Here is a 17,280-nt window from a genome sequence, read left to right as displayed (position 1 = left end):
AAGCCGGGCAGCACGAACAAGTGGATAAGGTGAGTTTAATTTTTTTTTTATATTTTTTTTCAACCCCTATATCCCTAATTTACTTAGCATTCTGTATTAAGAATGCTATTATTTTCCCTTATAACCATGTTGTAAGGGAAAATAATAATGATCGGGTCTCCATCCCGATCGTCTCCTAGCAACCATGCGTGAAAATCGCACCGCATCCGCACTTGCTTGCGGATGATTGCGATTTTTCACGCAGCCCCATTCACTTCCATGGGGGCCTGCGTTGCTTGAAAAACGCACAATATAGAGCTTGCTGCGATTTTAACGCAACGCACAAGTGATGCGTGAAAATCACCGCTCATGTGCACAGCCCCATAGAAATGAATGAGTCCGGATTCAGTGCAGGTGCAATGCGTTTAACTCACACATTGCACCCCCGTGAAAAATTCGCCCGTGTTAAAGGGGCCTTAGAGTTCTATAATTTATTGTAGAACATTGATCTTGTTATATAATATACTCCAGAACTGTAAGGGTTACATAGAATCATAAATCAGTATAATGCTATGCGACCCCATCAGTGCTGGGAGGTCAGGGCGGGAGCTGCTGCATACTCATGCTGCGAGTCTGATGCATGGAACTCGCTCGACTGAAAGGGGCCTTACCTGGTCCCCACTAGTGGATTCGGTCTCTGTTAATAACAGGCCAGCACTTCGTTTCCATGCAGCTCTGAAATCATTATCCATTGATGGGGGGGAAATGTGACTGCTGTAGCCAATCGCAGGCCGCGGCGGTGACCTGCTCCCCTTGCTGCTTATGATTGGCTGTAGTGGTCATTTGTCCCCCCCCCATCGGCGAATGCTGATTTCAGCGCTGCAGGGAGAGGAAGAGCCGGCTCGGGAGTGACAGACACTGAAGCCAGCGGCGGGGACCAGGTAAGTATGATCACCACCGCGGATCGGCTACTCTGGGTGGTATGTATTAATCTTGGATAACCCCTTTTTAATGTAACCTGGAAACCCCTTCAGAAGAGTTTTCGAGGCCTCCCAAAAATTGTGGTGAAGGCCAGGAATGTTATAAAGTGAAAGAATAAACCTTGCTCACCTGCTCATTTCCCTGCTGTGCAAGCACTGCCACACCATTGTTCCTGACAGTCTGTGTTTCCGGTTCTGATAAGTGTATTGCATTAACATTACATTTCCATATTTCAGAATTGTTGCTCAGGTGCTAGAAGACAATAACTTGCCAGGTGCAATCTGCTCCTTAACCTGCGGTGGCGCTGACATTGGGTGAGTAAAAGATGTTTAAAGGGAATCACCAGCGGCCTCCCTATCAAACGGTTTGCATTGATACATAGCTGTGGTTCATCTGATTTAAAATGCAGTTTTTCTTTTGTTGCCCCAAGGCTCCATTCTGGAGTTATGATACTTTTTCTTAATATTCAAATTAAGCCTTTGGTGCAATGAGGACATGATTGTTACTCTTGTTGCACCCAAGTTCCACTCCTTTCTGTGGCCAGCCCCTCCTCTGCTGCTTTGCCACTTTCTGACCCTGATAATCAAAGCGGCTATAGTGATATACTACTTAAAGGGTTCACAGAAAATTTCTAATTCCTCAGTATAACCTGCACATCATGTCCCACACTTGCCCTTTAAAAGCACCCTGTACGGTGTGTCATCTGTCTACCATACAACAATGGGTGGAAACCATGGAGCAGTCAGAGCAGAGAGAGTAGGAACCGCACCACAGTCTGACTTGCCTTGAGTGCTTTCATATATGTCATTGGGGTTTCACAAGATAGAGGAGTAGTGATTCACAAGTGTCGCAGATGCATTGTAAGTCCGTATTGGGGCTTATTCAGATGGCAGTATGTTGCTTTCTGCATCTTATCTGTAATTTTGCAGATTAGATACGGAACTATTGACTTTTGTGGGGCCCCAAAAGAGGCGGACAGCACTCCATGGCACCGCAAAACATTTAAAACAGGTCCATACTTGTCAGTAAAAATTGGGACGTGGTCCCATTGAAGTCTATGGCTCTGCAAAAATGCGGAATGCAATACTTTTTTTTCGTTAACTGACCGCAAAAAAATTGATCCACATTTTTGTGGACAGCAAGGAACATATGGCCATCTGAATGAGCACTTATGTGGATGTGTCATGGTCTGACCATGGCCTTATGGTTTCATAGGATAAAGTGACATTTATAATGAGGAAACCTAAGGGACCATGTCCTAAATGTCGTTTATCTTGTGGAACCCTAATGATGTAACTGAAAGCACATATATTAAATGCAAGGACACTGTGGTTTGGTTCTTTCTCTCTCTGGATTAACAATTTTGTGGCACCTTTGGAAGTAAGGCTACTTTCACACTGGTGTTTTGGCTTTCTGTTTGTGAGATCCGTTCAGGGCTCTCACAAGCGGTCCAAAACGGATCAGTTTTGCCCTAATGCAATCTGAATGGAAAAGGATCCGCTCAGAATACATCAGTTTGCCTCCGTTCAGTCTCCATTCCGTTCTGGAGGCGGACACCAAAACGTTGCCTGCAGTGTTTTGATTTCTGCCTGACGAAGCGGAGACTAACGTATCCATCCTGGCACACAATGTAAGTCAATAGGGACGGATCCGTTTTCTCTGACACAATCTGGCACAACAGAAAACTGATCCGTCCTCCATTGACTTTCAGTGGTGTTCAAGACGGATCTGTCATGGCTATAAAAGACCTAATGCAACCGGATCAGTTCATGACGGATGCATGCGGTTGTATTATTGTAACGGAAGCGTTTTTGCAGATCCATGACTGATCCGCACCAAACGCTAGTGTGAAAGTAGCCTAAAGGGTAGCCATACACATTCACTAAAGCGCAGGTAAAATAAGTCTGGAGAGGGCGCTTGCCAGATGGTCAGTAAGTATAGAAGCCCAAATCTATGGGAGGTAAAACCTGCCAAAATTAAAATGAAATTGAAAAACCTAAAATTATAATTTAAAATAACGTTTTAACATTTTACTTTCATCTAGTGCCTGCAAAATGCATGCCAAAATTAAAAAGAAAATTCAATTACTCCATTTGAATTTTCTTTTCCAACTCCAGTGTGGGTCACAAGTGTCAAAAAGAAAGGTAAAGATAAATAGCCTATTTCATTTTTAAATTTCCACTTTATTCCACTTCCAATTAATTCTCCTCTTTCTGTAGTGGATTTTTCATGTCAAAATCATAAATCAAATGAAAACACCAAGTAGAAACTGAAAATGGTAGATTGAGATTTCAATTTCATCTCTTGCAGGCATTTTCCCTGCCAAAAGTCAAATGAAAAAGAAAACCCATTAGAATTTTTATTTTAAGGTTGTTCTAACATTCAGGTACTAAGTGGATCCGGTACTAAGTGTTCCAGAAAACCAAATCCAGTTTCCCGATCTGTGCATGCGCAGACCTTTAAAAATGAGGAAAAGAAATATCAGATCCTTTTTTCCGGATGACAACCGGATCCGTCTCACAAATGCATCAGTTTGCGTCTGTATTGCCGACTGAACTGCCTGCCGGGATCCTCTGCCGCAAGTGTGAAAGTAGCCTAACACAGGATCAATTTTATCATTCCAATAGACGGCGCTGTGACGGTGAAATCTTAGTATTGTGCAGAATGCATAGGATAAGATTATGAATCGAATAGATGGTGCCCTCTTTTTGAGGAGTGAATTATTACTAGGTTTATGATTATATCATCAACTCTTCTGCCCTGTTAACCCCCTAGATGCCGTGGTGCCTAATCACTTGCAGCATCTATGGGGTTAATATGCTCTGACATACTTGAGTGGTGGACGTTTTTCCAGAAAAGTGCCAAGAAGCTTAAAAAGTCGCAAATTATGGTACACATATGTCATGCGCCATAATCGTGACTTTTTTACATCACTATAGTGGCATAAAACGATTAGTAAATGTCCTCCATTGTGTCTGTGACCAAAAATCAGGGTGCATGACTTGCAGAAACACGGAGCATCCTTGGCATCACTGTGGTGATTGGGAGAGTTCAGACCCCCATGATCAGTATTGATGGCCTACAATAGTGCTCAGCAACCTGCGACCCCCTTGCTGCTTAAGAAGACACCAGTATTATAGAAAGTGCATGCTGGTCAAGTCACTCCTCTGGCCGAAGAGAAGGGGTTAGGTCAAAAATTTGGCATGAGGGGTAGGTGTTGCCGTTTCAGTTTTTGCCTCAGGCACCGCAAAGGCTATGTGCTTCCCTGAATCAGGAAGAAATAGATTATCATATGTAATCACTCACATAAATCATAGAATCTGAATTTTAAGTGATCTGGATTATTTAATACTTAACTTTTACTTCTTTTTAATAAAATAAATGGGATATATCCCTCAAAATGGAAATACTCAATATACAAGACCGCTTTCAAAGTCCCACAACTGGGGGAAAATTACTTATTTGAAAGCTGTAGTGCTGTGTCCTCACTAATGCAAATAGTGTCGGACACAGAGGGTAACGGGTGTAGATATACACTGATACCCAATCAAAAATGTGTGACGGCAACAATCGATATATGCCGACACCATGTGGGCATCAATAAAGGCTGATTTATCAATACCGTTTTCCAATTTCCTCAAAAAGAGGGACTATAAGAAAAGGTATCAGCTGTGTCCACACTTAATCGGAAAAGTGCGACACTCTAGGCATCAAGAACAAATATGTGCTAGTACCTAAGCCACACAAAGGTTAAGGTGACCGCATTGATATATGCCAACACCTTAAATACCGATGGCAAACAATATACAAGCAGGTATTTCACAACACAGACAAAATGCACTACAATACACAACGAAACGACAGAAAACACAAAATGGTATGGATGTAGTGGCAGACCGTGTAACACGGTGTGCACAATTACATCCACAACATAAGGTGCACGGCGGCACCGTTTGGGAAACCAGGTGTCCTACCCTACAGATGATGGATAGTCCGGACACCTCCTGTTTCGGTGTTTCTGGTCAGGGTGGTCCTCTTCGGTAGGTCGGTGGTCAGCGCACTGTAAAGGGATCACACGGAGATGTTCCTTAATGTCCCTAGTTGGCCCTCACAGCCCTACAGTAGCCCTTAGATCTAACCACGGGGTGTCCCACTAGTTGGGCCCCCGTCCGGAACCTAACCCTGGAATTGTGGTCCCTGTATGGCCCTGAAAGGATCCCTACATGCACGTTTCTGAGGCAACGGGAAAAAGAAACCCTCCTCTCATCAGGGGAATATATCTAGAATGGGCCAAAAAATTAGTCGTTCGCTGGGGATAAGGTGGTCGACAGCAAATACGAAAAAAGGCCACCGAGAGCAATGGCTCTCAGATGGAATGAAGTGCACAGGTAAGTGCACAACAGACAGGAAAAAAGGAAAGGGGAGCAGATGAAAAGACCCCCCTCCCTTCTCACGGTACGTAAGTTGCGACCGCAGGCATAGATGTTACCTGGTCTCTACCGGCGCGCCTTCTCTTTTAAAGGATCGCGTCGGTACATCCACACAGTGCGCGTCCCAATGACGTCGGCCGTCACCCAACGAGGCGGCGGCCAGTGATGACGTCTGCCCTCACGCTACGCATCATGCCCACGCACCACATACAATGCGACGCATGCGCACTAGCATAAGCGCATCACATGATGTAATGACGTGCCATGATCACGTGAGCGGGTGCAAGACGTCTAAGGCGCGCATGCGTAGATAATTGCCAGGATCCAGAATGCAGCTTTCGTTGGGCAATATTTATTTCTGTTAACTGCGCTAGCGCCTTGCCTCCACTGTTTGTGCTGCATCCTAGGATGTGCCGTTACCTTACTATGCATCGTTGCTTTTATGCTGCCAGAGATGGCATACAAAAAAGGGGGGGGGGGGGGGGGAAGGGGAAAAAGGATCCGCAGTGCACATCTCCTAAATATATACATATTGTATCAGATGCACACCATCGGTCTATATAGAGCAGACATGCGGGCATGACATAGATATACGTTTAGTCCGTACATACAGGCATATTGATGTATAAGCACCGTATAATGGTGCATCTGTGGGCAACGGGACATATGTCCAACAGATGCACATAACAACCCTGATGTGGAGATATATTAGTTATTTGGTGGTATTTTTTACGGTTTTGATATTTCAATTTCCCGCCTGTGGCTTAAAAAAATTGACGCCAGGCAATTAATGGGCACTATATAAAATATAGCCCATTCTGCCAGATGGAAAAGGGCAGATTGAGGTAACATTAGAGGTTTATTTTATTAGGTTTTCAAGGAGAACGAAAACCCAAATTGGAACATTATAGGAAGCAGCCAAAGTGGAGATGTTCATTCAGGCCTTTAGGGGATACCTTATCTAATTTGAAGGTCCAGCGTGCTTTCCGCTGCAATAGAAGGCGGTCCCAATCACCACCACGTTTCGGCGGTGGGATTTTATCAATGCCTATAGCTCGAATACAATTCGAGTCTCCACCATGATTGTCATTTACATGTCGGGCCACTGGTGTATCACGTTCATTTGTGATATCACCCAGATGCTCGCCGAGGCGCCTGCGCAGCTCTCTTGGTCTTTCCAATGTATTCAAGTCCGCACACGCACGTGATCTTATAGATCACACCGCGTGTGCGACAATTGATAAAATCCTTGATGTTAAAGGACTACTGTAGGTTTGAGCTGAAGAAAGTCTTGCTACTTTGTAAAATCTTGCAGGCCACACAGCCACTACACCTGTAACAGCCATTGATCTTACGATCCAACCATGTAGCTGCTTGAGTGGCCGGGGTGTAGTGGCTGTGCACCAGCATGTCTTTTAGGCTACTTCCCTGGCCACAAAGCACTGAGGGACAGGGAGCCCAAGCTGAACTCTTGCACCAGGGCCCATGAGCCTTTAGCTACACCACTGACTTCGGCACTCCAGCTACTGTGAAACTACAACTCCCAACATGCACATTTACTTAGCTGTTCTTGTAACTCCCATAGATGTGAAAGGAGGATTCTGGGAGTTGTAGTTTCAGAACAGTTGGAGTGCCGGAGGTTGCTTATCCCCAGCCTACGATATTGATATATGGCAGTGCACAATACAGGTCTGTGTGGTGCAGTCTTCCGGTTTTTGCGGACCACAAAATACATACAGTCGTGTGTACCCTAAGGGCTCATGGACACAAATGTATGTACAGTATTTTACTGTCCGCAAAACACGGATGCAGATCTATTGTAACTGCCTCTCCTTGTCTGCAACATGGACAAGAATAGGACATAGCTACGCTATAGCTGCGTTCCTGGCCGCAGGTTGCTAAGCTCTATTGTAGGCCATCAATACTGATCATGGGGTCTGAACTCTCCCAATCAGCACAGTGATGCCAAGGATGCTCCGCGTTTCTGCAAGTCATGCACCCTGATTTTTGCTCACACAGACACAATGGAGGACATTTACTAATCGTTTTATGCCACTATAGTGATGTAAAAAAGTCACCGATTATGGCGCATGACATATGTGTACCATAATTTGTGACTTTTTAATGTTCTTGGCACTTTTCTGGAGCAACGTCCACCACATCCTCGCTCAAGTATGGCAGAGCGGATTAAACCCATAGATGCTGTAGGTGATTAAGCTCTACGGCATATAGGGGGTTAACAGGGCAGCAGAGTTGATGATATAATCATAAACCTAGTATAATTCACTCCTCAAAAAGAGGGCACCATCTATTTGATTCATAATCTTATCCTATGCATTCGGCACAATACTAAAATTTCAGTGTCACAGCGCCGTCTATTGGAATGATAAACTTGATCCTGTGTGATACTTACAATGTAAGTCAATGGGGGACGGATCCGTTTTCACTGACCCAATATGGTGCAATTGAAAACGGATCCGTCCCCCATTGACTTTCAATGTAAGTCAGGACTGATCCGTTTTAACTTAGACTTTTTTTTGACAGAATAATGCAAACGGATCCGTTCTGAACGGATAGAAGTGTTTGCATTATAGGTGCGGATCTGTCTGTGCAGATACCAGACGGATCCGCACCTAACGCAGGTGTGAAAGTAGCCTTAGCTGTTGGAAATGTGGAGAAGCACAGCGCCCTCTAGTGGACATACAGAATCACTGTCTGGTCAGTCAGGAATTAAATAACTACTAAACAGAGCGTTTTGTGTGCGGTTTCTAAAAATAATGAAAAGCTGCAGTCCCAGAATCGGGGAGTAGGTCCGTTCTCCCTGTAATAATAGCACATAAAAATAAAGTTTGGGTCCATGCTGAAGGTGCTTTAAGTAGAGGTCAGTTCGCACACAATCCCTGTTCCAGAGCACTTATTCTCAGTCTCTGGTTTCAGCCCCCTCGATCTCTGAACGAACCGGCAGCAGAAACAGTTATCGCTTCAAAAGGAAAAAAACATTCTCTGGGTTTTATTATACTTACAAAGTCTGTTCTTTTAACATCACACATAAAAAATTGTATTCCTGCCCGATCCGGATTTTGCTACCTGCTTCGTCTGGGGAATCTGGGATTGGTTCTTAATTCACTATTTGAGTTTTAACAGTTTCTGTATATTTTTAAAAACACGATCGCTTACATTTTATTAATAACAGCAAAATATATATATATATATATATATATATATATATATATATATATATATATATTATACATTTTACAATTCTTATTCCTTAAAGTTTGTGCTTGTCTGCTCTGTCTGTCCCTTTTAGATCTTATACAGGGTCACTAAGGTTAGGCATCTTACAACAGAAGCTAATTTAGATCACGCATTTGTATCAGCTCGGGGTTTAAACTTTCACTCAGAGGAGCGCCGTATTCGATCTAATAGTCGGTCTGATATTCTCTATAGAAGTCGGTATACGAAGAATACTGCTCATTTAAATGAATCTGAATGTTAGTACAATGTTAAAATGAAATTTCAAATAGGCTTACTTTTTCATTTGACTTTTGGCAGGGAAATGCCTGCAAGAGATGAAATTGAAATCTCAATCTACCATTTTCAGTTTCTACTTGGTGTTTTCATTTGATTTATGATTTTGACATGAAAAATCCACTGTAGAAAGAGGAGAATTAATTGGTAAAGTGGAAATTTAAAATGAAAAAGGCTATTTATTTTTTACACTTATGACCCACACTGGAGTTGGAAAAGAAAATTCAAATGGAGGAATTGAATTTTCTTTTTAATTTTGGCATGCATTTTGCAGACACTAGATGAAATTGAAATATTAAAACGTTATTTTAATTATAATTTTAGGTTTTTCAATTTAATTTTAATTTTGGCAGGTTTTACCGCCCATGCAAATCAAGGTATTCTTGAAAAGTTCATTTGGCAACGCATTTAGTCACTGCATTGTTGATTTCATTAGGTTACATACAGAAGACACAACAATGTGAGATTTTGAAACTAAAAATTATTTGTCGATAGTACATCCGCTTGTAGAAACATGGGAACATATCAGTAGAGAAAAGATAAGCAATCACGATATTGATTGTTCAAGTCTTACTGAAGAGCCGAAGAAACTAACTTCACATAAACTTGGTCGGCTGCCATCCCTGGCTCAAACTCAGTGGACCAGTTCCGGCAAATACAGTGCCACAGTAGTTTGGGGTTAGTAGCGTCTATGCTGACTGAGCACATACAGGACCTACTATGTTACAACTGACTCATAGAACTGTGCTGCCGTGCCGGAACTGGTCTACAGAGTTTCAGCAAAGGGGTGGTAGCTAACCAAGATTGTTCAAGTCTTACTGAGCCAAAGAAACTATCACCAGGGGCTTTGCTAGGGTTTAAAAAGATCTGGAGCCCAAGCCCCAATGAATATGGTCCAGTTCTCTAAGGCTACTTTTACACTAGCAGTAGCCTTCTCTGGCAGGCTGTTCCGGCGGGGGAACAGCCTGTCAGAATCGTGTTACCACTATTGCACTGTGCCGCTGCAAGTCCACTCCAGGCCCATTCACTATAATGGGGGCAGGCCGGAAGTCCCGCCACAGCACAGAAAACATGCCAAGAGGCGGCTGGAATAACACTGCAGCATGCTGTACTGTCCAGACAACTTCTTTCAGCCGTGCCTTGTCTCTGCAGAGTGTGACACACAGACATCTTAGGTTCCTCACATTTCTATCATCATCCCCCAAACTGGAGTCCCCACAGTGTTATCCTGCTGCTTGCTGTGCTCCCTAATACCCCCAAATACTATCCTGAAGAAAAATAAGTGCCATACAGATAGCCCCCCCCATAGTAATAGTGCTCCTCCAAGTACCACCAATAGCAATTCCCTTCTAGAATGCCCTCATTAGTAATACTGTCCCCAAAAGTGCTCCCATTAGTAGAAGAACCCTAGTAGTAATAAGACCCCCCCCCCCCCCTTCATAGTGCTCTTAGTAGAAATAAGGCAGATCTAGAAGTCCCTCCTATAGAGCCCTTAGTAGTAATATGAACGCCTAATGTCGCCTGGATTTAAAATGCCCCCAGTATTTATATTGCCCCCTACTGTTATAATGCTCTCCCCTGCAGTGCCCCCTGTAGTTAAATTCCTCCCTTTAGTTTCCTCACAAACTATAATTCCTCAGACCATCCACCATACAGTCCCATGTAAATAACACTATTTCTCTCCCTCCGTCATAAAGTCCCATGTAAATAACATCACTCCCTCCCCTAGCCACCATCAATATACAGTCCCATGTAAATAACATCACCCCCTCCCACAGCCTTCTTCAACAGACAGTCCCATGTAAATAACATCACTCCCTCCCCCAGCCACCATCAACATGCAGCCTCCTGTAAATAACATCACCCTTGAACATTTAGTCCCATGATATCACTCCCCTCAGCCCGAACATACAGTCCCAGTTAAATAACCACAGCTCCCAGCATTGCTCTGCCTCTCCCTTCACTTACCTCTCCTCATGTAGCAGACCTCGCTACAGCTTCTTCTCCAGGACTTTTCCTCCTCACTGCTGAAGGCCCTCCTCTCCTACACTGGTCACATGATGGTGACATCATTGCAGGTCCTTCTCAGCCCGTGCCTTCTGTACTGATCATATGACCTGTGATGTCATCACAGGTCCTTCAGATCTTGCAGTGCATTAGATCTAATTGTATTGCTGTCCTGAGGATGGCAATACAGTTGTATCTAGCAGGCAGTACATTCGGGGCCTGGGACAAAACGTCAGGGGCCCAGGCCCCGAATGCTTTAGCCTAGCAATGCCCCTGACAATCACTTATCTTTCCTCTACTCATATGTTCATTTTCAGGTTTAAAATCTCACATTGTTGTGGGCTGCTATACTTACCACCTATCTGGCAAGTGATACTCTCCAGCCTTTTATTTTATCTGCTCTCCTGACTTCTTCAGAGGTACTTGATATCTACTACCACAATTTGCTAGATGTACTACTCCCAGTGTTGTGGCTGGTAAACATAACCCCAGAAGGTTAGCACCTCTCTCCCTGTGTGCCCTTGCAGCACGCCTCTTATCTGAATGATCCTGCGTTGTTGGTTCGCCTGGTGTTTTTTCACTTTCCTCCAGTCAGACACATTCAATTGCTGTCGGCCAAACGACCATTTAGCTGCCAGCTGTCTCTCCTGTCTCTCTCCAGGCTTCCCCAATACACCATGATGCTTTTATTGAAAAAATGATAAAAAAAACATCTCCACAAATCCAGTGTACATTTAAGGCCGACGTGTTTGAAACGCATCGACCTTAAATGTACACTGGATTTGTGGAGATGGATTTTTAATCATTTCCAATAAAGCATCAATATTTTATTTTCCTGTGCTGGACATTTACCTTTTTGTTTCTTGGATTACAACCACACAAGCTGGAGTGAGTCCATGCACGGAGAGCAATACAGATGGTGCTGGCGTAAGTGTTGTTGTTTTTCTTTTTTCCTACCCTATACACATACACGTTCGGCTTGGCCGAATATGTATGTGTTTTCAATGGCCAAGAAAGCCGATGCCAGACACTTCCAGTGGTGACTTATCTCCTGGGAGAAAAACATGAATCGGGTGAAAATTTTGCCCTAGGCCTGTTTCACACTTGAGTTGTGTTTTCCAGTATTGAGATCCGGCAGAGGATCTCAGAACCAGAAAAAGGCAGTACAGTGTATGGTCATGGCCCTCATTTTTTCAGTATGGGTACTTTGCTTAGGAGAAGGTACACTGATCTAGTTAACGTCTATGTATAGGATCTAAGGAGATTACCGGTTCTTTAAATTGATGCCCTATCTTATTAAATAAATTTTTATTTCCTGAATTTTAGAAATGCCATTGCCAAAGATGAGCGTGTTGACCTAGTGTCTTTCACCGGCAGTACAAATGTGGGAAAACAAGTGGCTCTGAAGGTTCAAGAAAGGTTTGGTAAGTCAACGAGAAAGACGTGTTTGGATTTTGAGACCTTGTAAGGCTATGTTCACACAGTAAGGATTTGCCATGAGAAAGTCTGGTATGGATTTTGTTGATAATGCACAACAGGACTATGCATCTGAAACTGGGATTTGTGCAGTAGATTGACCAGTGGATCAATACACAGATTGGCTGTAGTTTAAGGGCTCATGCACATGAGGGTGTGTGTCCCATCCCCGTGCTGCGTACCACAAATAGCAGTCCTCAATGCACGGGCACCGTCCATGTGCATGTCGTTTGCATATTGACTTGAATATACAAGAGACAGTCCGCACCGCACAAAATATGTTCAATTTTTTTTGCGGTGTGGATGCACGGACCGAAATCCCACGGAAGTGCTTTGTAGTGCTTCAGTGGACTTCCGATCCGCGCCTCTGTATCTGACCACACTGCGAGACAAAAATCTGTATCACTCAAGGTTTGGGCATGCAGCATCAATTGAGGTATGTTATATAGAGTATTATAGGATATATAATACTAGAAGTCAGATATTAATAACAGTATTCACATTTAAATTAAAGGCCACTGTATTTGTATGTCATTGTGTATTAGAAGAAAATAATACAATTGAAAGAATAGCATTTTCACAACAGTTTCTCTTTAAGAGGCCCCAGTGCAGTCCGGTCTGCTAAGGAAACCAATAAGCAGGATCCATTCTGAGTTATCTGAATTACCTTCTATTTCTGTACAATAAATACATATTCTATATTTTGAGTGGTGCCCCATAGCTGATACTTACACACAGTACAAGATACCCATATCTAGCTGTTTGCTCGTAAATGATTGCATTTTACGGATGTTCTATTTTTTTTTAAGGACGAAAGTTACTTGAACTTGGAGGAAACAATGCCATTGTTGGTGAGTGTGCAAAGTGACACATGTAGGCAACTGAATTCCAGCTCCTTTGGTCTATAAAAAATTATATGTAAAGGAGACTAGACTATTGATGGCCTAGCCTCAGGTTAGGTGATCAATACCTGATTGATGAGGGTCTGACTGCCAGCACTAAGAGGCCTGACCTCTCTGGTGAGTGCTGCGGCCTCTTCCTAGGCCAGTCACATATCCTATGTGCAGCTCAATCCCATTCAAGTGAATGGACCTAGGATGCAATACCAAAAGCAGCTGCTATACAAGCGCTGGCGCTGTGCTTGGTATTCTGTGTGGAAGTCACAGCACTCGCCAAAGTGCTGCAGCCTCTTCAAACAGTTGATTGATGGCAGTTGTGGATGGCCTGAGGATAGGTCATCAATATTCTAGTCCAGGAACACCTCTTTAAGCTTCCGCCTACCTCCAGTATCTTTTCTCAGTGTTGGCTATATACAGTGAGAACCTATAGTGCTTGTAGACAGTAAACCTATCACTGTGCTCACTCTTCCCTATTTATTGTACATAAAGAGTTTTTTTTTTTGCCGCATATAACACTATAATTCAAAGCAAAGTTAAAGATTACTGTATTAATCCCCAAATTTTTTTCTTTATATAGATATATTTTTTTTATAAAATCTATCCATAGTATGTCATTTGTACATCCGCCTACAAATGTCTGTACTCGGTAAAGTCTATATGTGGAATTGTTGTGTGATATAATGTATGAATGTATGTATACTACATGGATTGAAGAGGGAAGATTATTACGTTACTGTTTTGGAAGTCTTCCTTGTACAGTTGAGATGTTGAAGTGCAGGTCACTGACCTTTCCTCAGATGTCCTCTGCAATATTGATTTATAAAATGTGGCTTTACTAAGCATTAATGTATGTGATTTCATCCTACAGTGTTTGAAGATGCTGATCTTAATCTGGTTACCCCATCTGTCCTGTTTGCTGCTGTGGGCACTGCGGGTCAAAGGTGCACCACGGCCAGGCGGCTGGTGAGATGATTAGTTGTCTTTTATGACTCCCATGGGCTGCACTCTTATTTGTTTTTTTATGGCTTAACTGTGTTGCTGTTCTTTTTATAGTTTTTACAAGAGAGCATTCATGATGACATTGTGGAAAAACTCTCCAAAGCTTATGCTCAAGTACGCATTGGAGACCCATGTGAACGTGAGTAAAATACACCCTTTTTCCAGTGGCAGTTCATATGCTGGATACTTACTTGCTGTGTCTTTTACCTGTTACCCATTTAGAATGCAAGTAGTGTGATGAGTAATTAAATGGCATTTATCATGTAGAGAAATTGTAATTATCCATATTGCCTCCTTTGCTGGCTGGACTCCTTTTTCCATCACATTACACACCGCTTGTATCCAGGGGTTATGACCACCCTATAATCCTGCAGCGGTGGACGTGCTTGCACACTATAGGAAAAAGCATTGTCCTACTGTATGTGCATTCCCATGTTACCAGCCACCAGAGAGACCGGCAAGGGCCTGCTGGTGACCCTCTAAAAAATTACGGGCGAGGGCCTGCTGCTGAGCTGACTCTCTGAAATATTATGGGCGAGTGCCTGCTGCTGATCTGAGCATCGAAAAAATTGTGGGCGAGGGCCTGCTGCTTAGCTAACCATTGAAAAAATTATGGGTGAGTGCCTGCTGCTGACATGGTTGTCGACATGGTTGTTTAATAAATGAGCAGCAACTCATTGCACCAGTTGGGGTTAAATAACTTCTTGCCAGCTGAAAGATAATCGCCCATGCAGTAATTATCCAATAGGAGGCTCATACCTACTTGCTTAGTTAAATCCAGGTGGCAACTTTCTTTTTTGGACAGGCAGTCTTTAACAAGCAATCATTAGATTGGCAGGCTCTCCATAGGAACTGATGTGCAGCAACTCTGTACCACTCCTGAGTACAGAGGCTGCCGCACACTACATCCGGCTCCCCTGAACCTCGCCGTGGGGAGCTGGTACATGGTCAGGATCGTGCTCTCCTGGTCTTAAACCTCCCAGATGCTTGGGGTCACATTTGATCATGGCATCTGAGTGGGTTAAGTGTATGCGATCAACCTCTCTACTACTGTCTGTTGGTGGCAAAGCAGTGACCACTGGGGCAACATCTCTGGCAGTAAAATAAGAGCCTTAGATTGATAGAACATAAATATTTTATTGGAGCATTTCTAAACTTCCTAAGAAAGTTGAATTAATTATACAATCTTAATAAGATTTTATTTTTTTTCCCACTCGAGTCGGTACCTTTATTCATACTCCCCAGCCCTGATTGTTCCTGTGAATTTCAGCACTATGCTGCTGCCCAGGGCCGGCTCCAGGTTCATGTGGGCCCTTGGGCAATAAAGTCTCAGTGGGCCCCCTTGTGGCATTTTGCACGGCGCTTACAGCAATGAAACTGCATGTATTGTAGATTAAATACCTTACACAGAGCATGCTACAGAGCGGATATATGTGAATCAGTCCTTATGTGCCTACTTTTATTTTCTACCCTGTGTTTCAGACCCTCAGGTCTACTCACAGATATATGCCCCTTCACAGTAGATATGCTTCCTTCATAGTAGATATGCCAAGATATGTGCCCCCTCACAGTAAATATGCCAAGATATGTGCCCCCTTCACAGGACATATGCCAAGATATGTGCCCCCTTCACAGGACATATGCCAAGATATGTGCCCCCTCCACAGGACATATGCCAAGATATGTGCCCCCTCTACAGGACATATGCCAAGATATGTGCCCCCTCCACAGGACATATGCCAAGATATGTGCCCCCTCTACAGGACATATGCCAAGATATGTGCCCCCTCTACAGGACATATGCCAAGATATGTGCCCCCTCCACAGGACATATGCCAAGATATGTGCCCCCTCCACAGGACATATGCCAAGATATGTGCCCCCTCCACAGGACATATGCCAAGATATGTGCCCCCTCCACAGGACATATGCCAAGATATGTGCCCCCTCCACAGGACATATGCCAAGATATGTGCCCCCTCCACAGGACATATGCCAAGATATGTGCCCCCTCCACAGGACATATGCCAAGATATGTGCCCCCTCCACAGGACATATGCCAAGATATGTGCCCCCTCCACAGGACATATGCCAAGATATGTGCCCCCTCCACAGGACATATGCCAAGATATGTGCCCCCTCCACAGGACATATGCCAAGATATGTGCCCCCTTCACAGGAAGTGGGGGAAAAAAAAACAATAAATACTCCTTGCCTCAGTCACCTGGCTCCTCCCATGATCTGCGCTCCCCATCAGCAGCAGCAGGATACTGTGACACATCTCGCTGCTGTGTAGGAGGAGCAGAGGCTGATTCACAGCCTGCCTCGCTCCTCCTCCTACACAGATCAGCCGGACCATGTGTGAGGACATCGTGCTGCTGCTGTGGAGCACTGGCAGCTCAATGGTGGAGCTGGGAGCAAATAGTTCCCTGCTTTAGTGACGTGCCTATAGTGTTTGGCACCCCCCTCCAAAAAAAAATTGTACCCCCTCACAGTAGTATTGCCCTCATTGTACAACCTTTACAGAAGTTTTGTACAGATGTGTGCCCTCTCACAGTAGTTATGCCCACATTGTGCCCTCTCACAGTAGTTATGCTCTCTCTGTGCCCCTTTCACAGTTGTCATGCCCTATCTGTGCCCCTTCACAGTAATTATCCCCCTTGTGCCCCCTTCACAGTAATAATCCCCATTTTGCCCCTTTCATAGTAGAAATGCCCCGTCCATAGTAATGAAGTCCTCTATGCCCCCTCCTTAGTAATAAAATCCTCTGTATTAAAAACAAAAAAAAACAGTACCTACTCACCTTGTCCCATTCCTGAAGCTCACAGTCCTCTCTTCCCTGCAGGCACAGATCGCTCTGCAGCACTGTGTGGGCTGAGCATATGCAGATTACCAGACTACAGGCTTCGCCCACACCGGCCGGCAGTGCGATCCGTGCCTGCAGGCTTAATGGTAGAGCAGGGAGAAGTCTTCCTGCT

General features: G+C 43.9%; 1 protein-coding gene across 1 annotated transcript in view; it reads left to right on the top strand.

Annotated features, from left to right (window-relative positions):
* Positions 1 to 17,280, top strand: part of ALDH7A1 (aldehyde dehydrogenase 7 family member A1) — a 59,607-nt gene that overhangs the window by 36,355 nt on the left and 5,972 nt on the right. The window contains exons 8-12 of the mRNA XM_040415973.1: positions 1,197 to 1,274; positions 12,255 to 12,352; positions 13,214 to 13,255; positions 14,172 to 14,266; positions 14,357 to 14,441. Of these exons, the coding sequence (XP_040271907.1) occupies positions 1,197 to 1,274; positions 12,255 to 12,352; positions 13,214 to 13,255; positions 14,172 to 14,266; positions 14,357 to 14,441 (398 nt within the window). The remainder of the gene's footprint in view (positions 1 to 1,196; positions 1,275 to 12,254; positions 12,353 to 13,213; positions 13,256 to 14,171; positions 14,267 to 14,356; positions 14,442 to 17,280) is intronic.

The sequence above is a fragment of the Bufo bufo genome, chromosome 2, assembly GCF_905171765.1.
Source record: "Bufo bufo chromosome 2, aBufBuf1.1, whole genome shotgun sequence".
Taxonomy (NCBI): Eukaryota; Metazoa; Chordata; class Amphibia; order Anura; family Bufonidae; genus Bufo; species Bufo bufo.
This window is presented reverse-complemented; position numbering and strand designations above follow the sequence as displayed.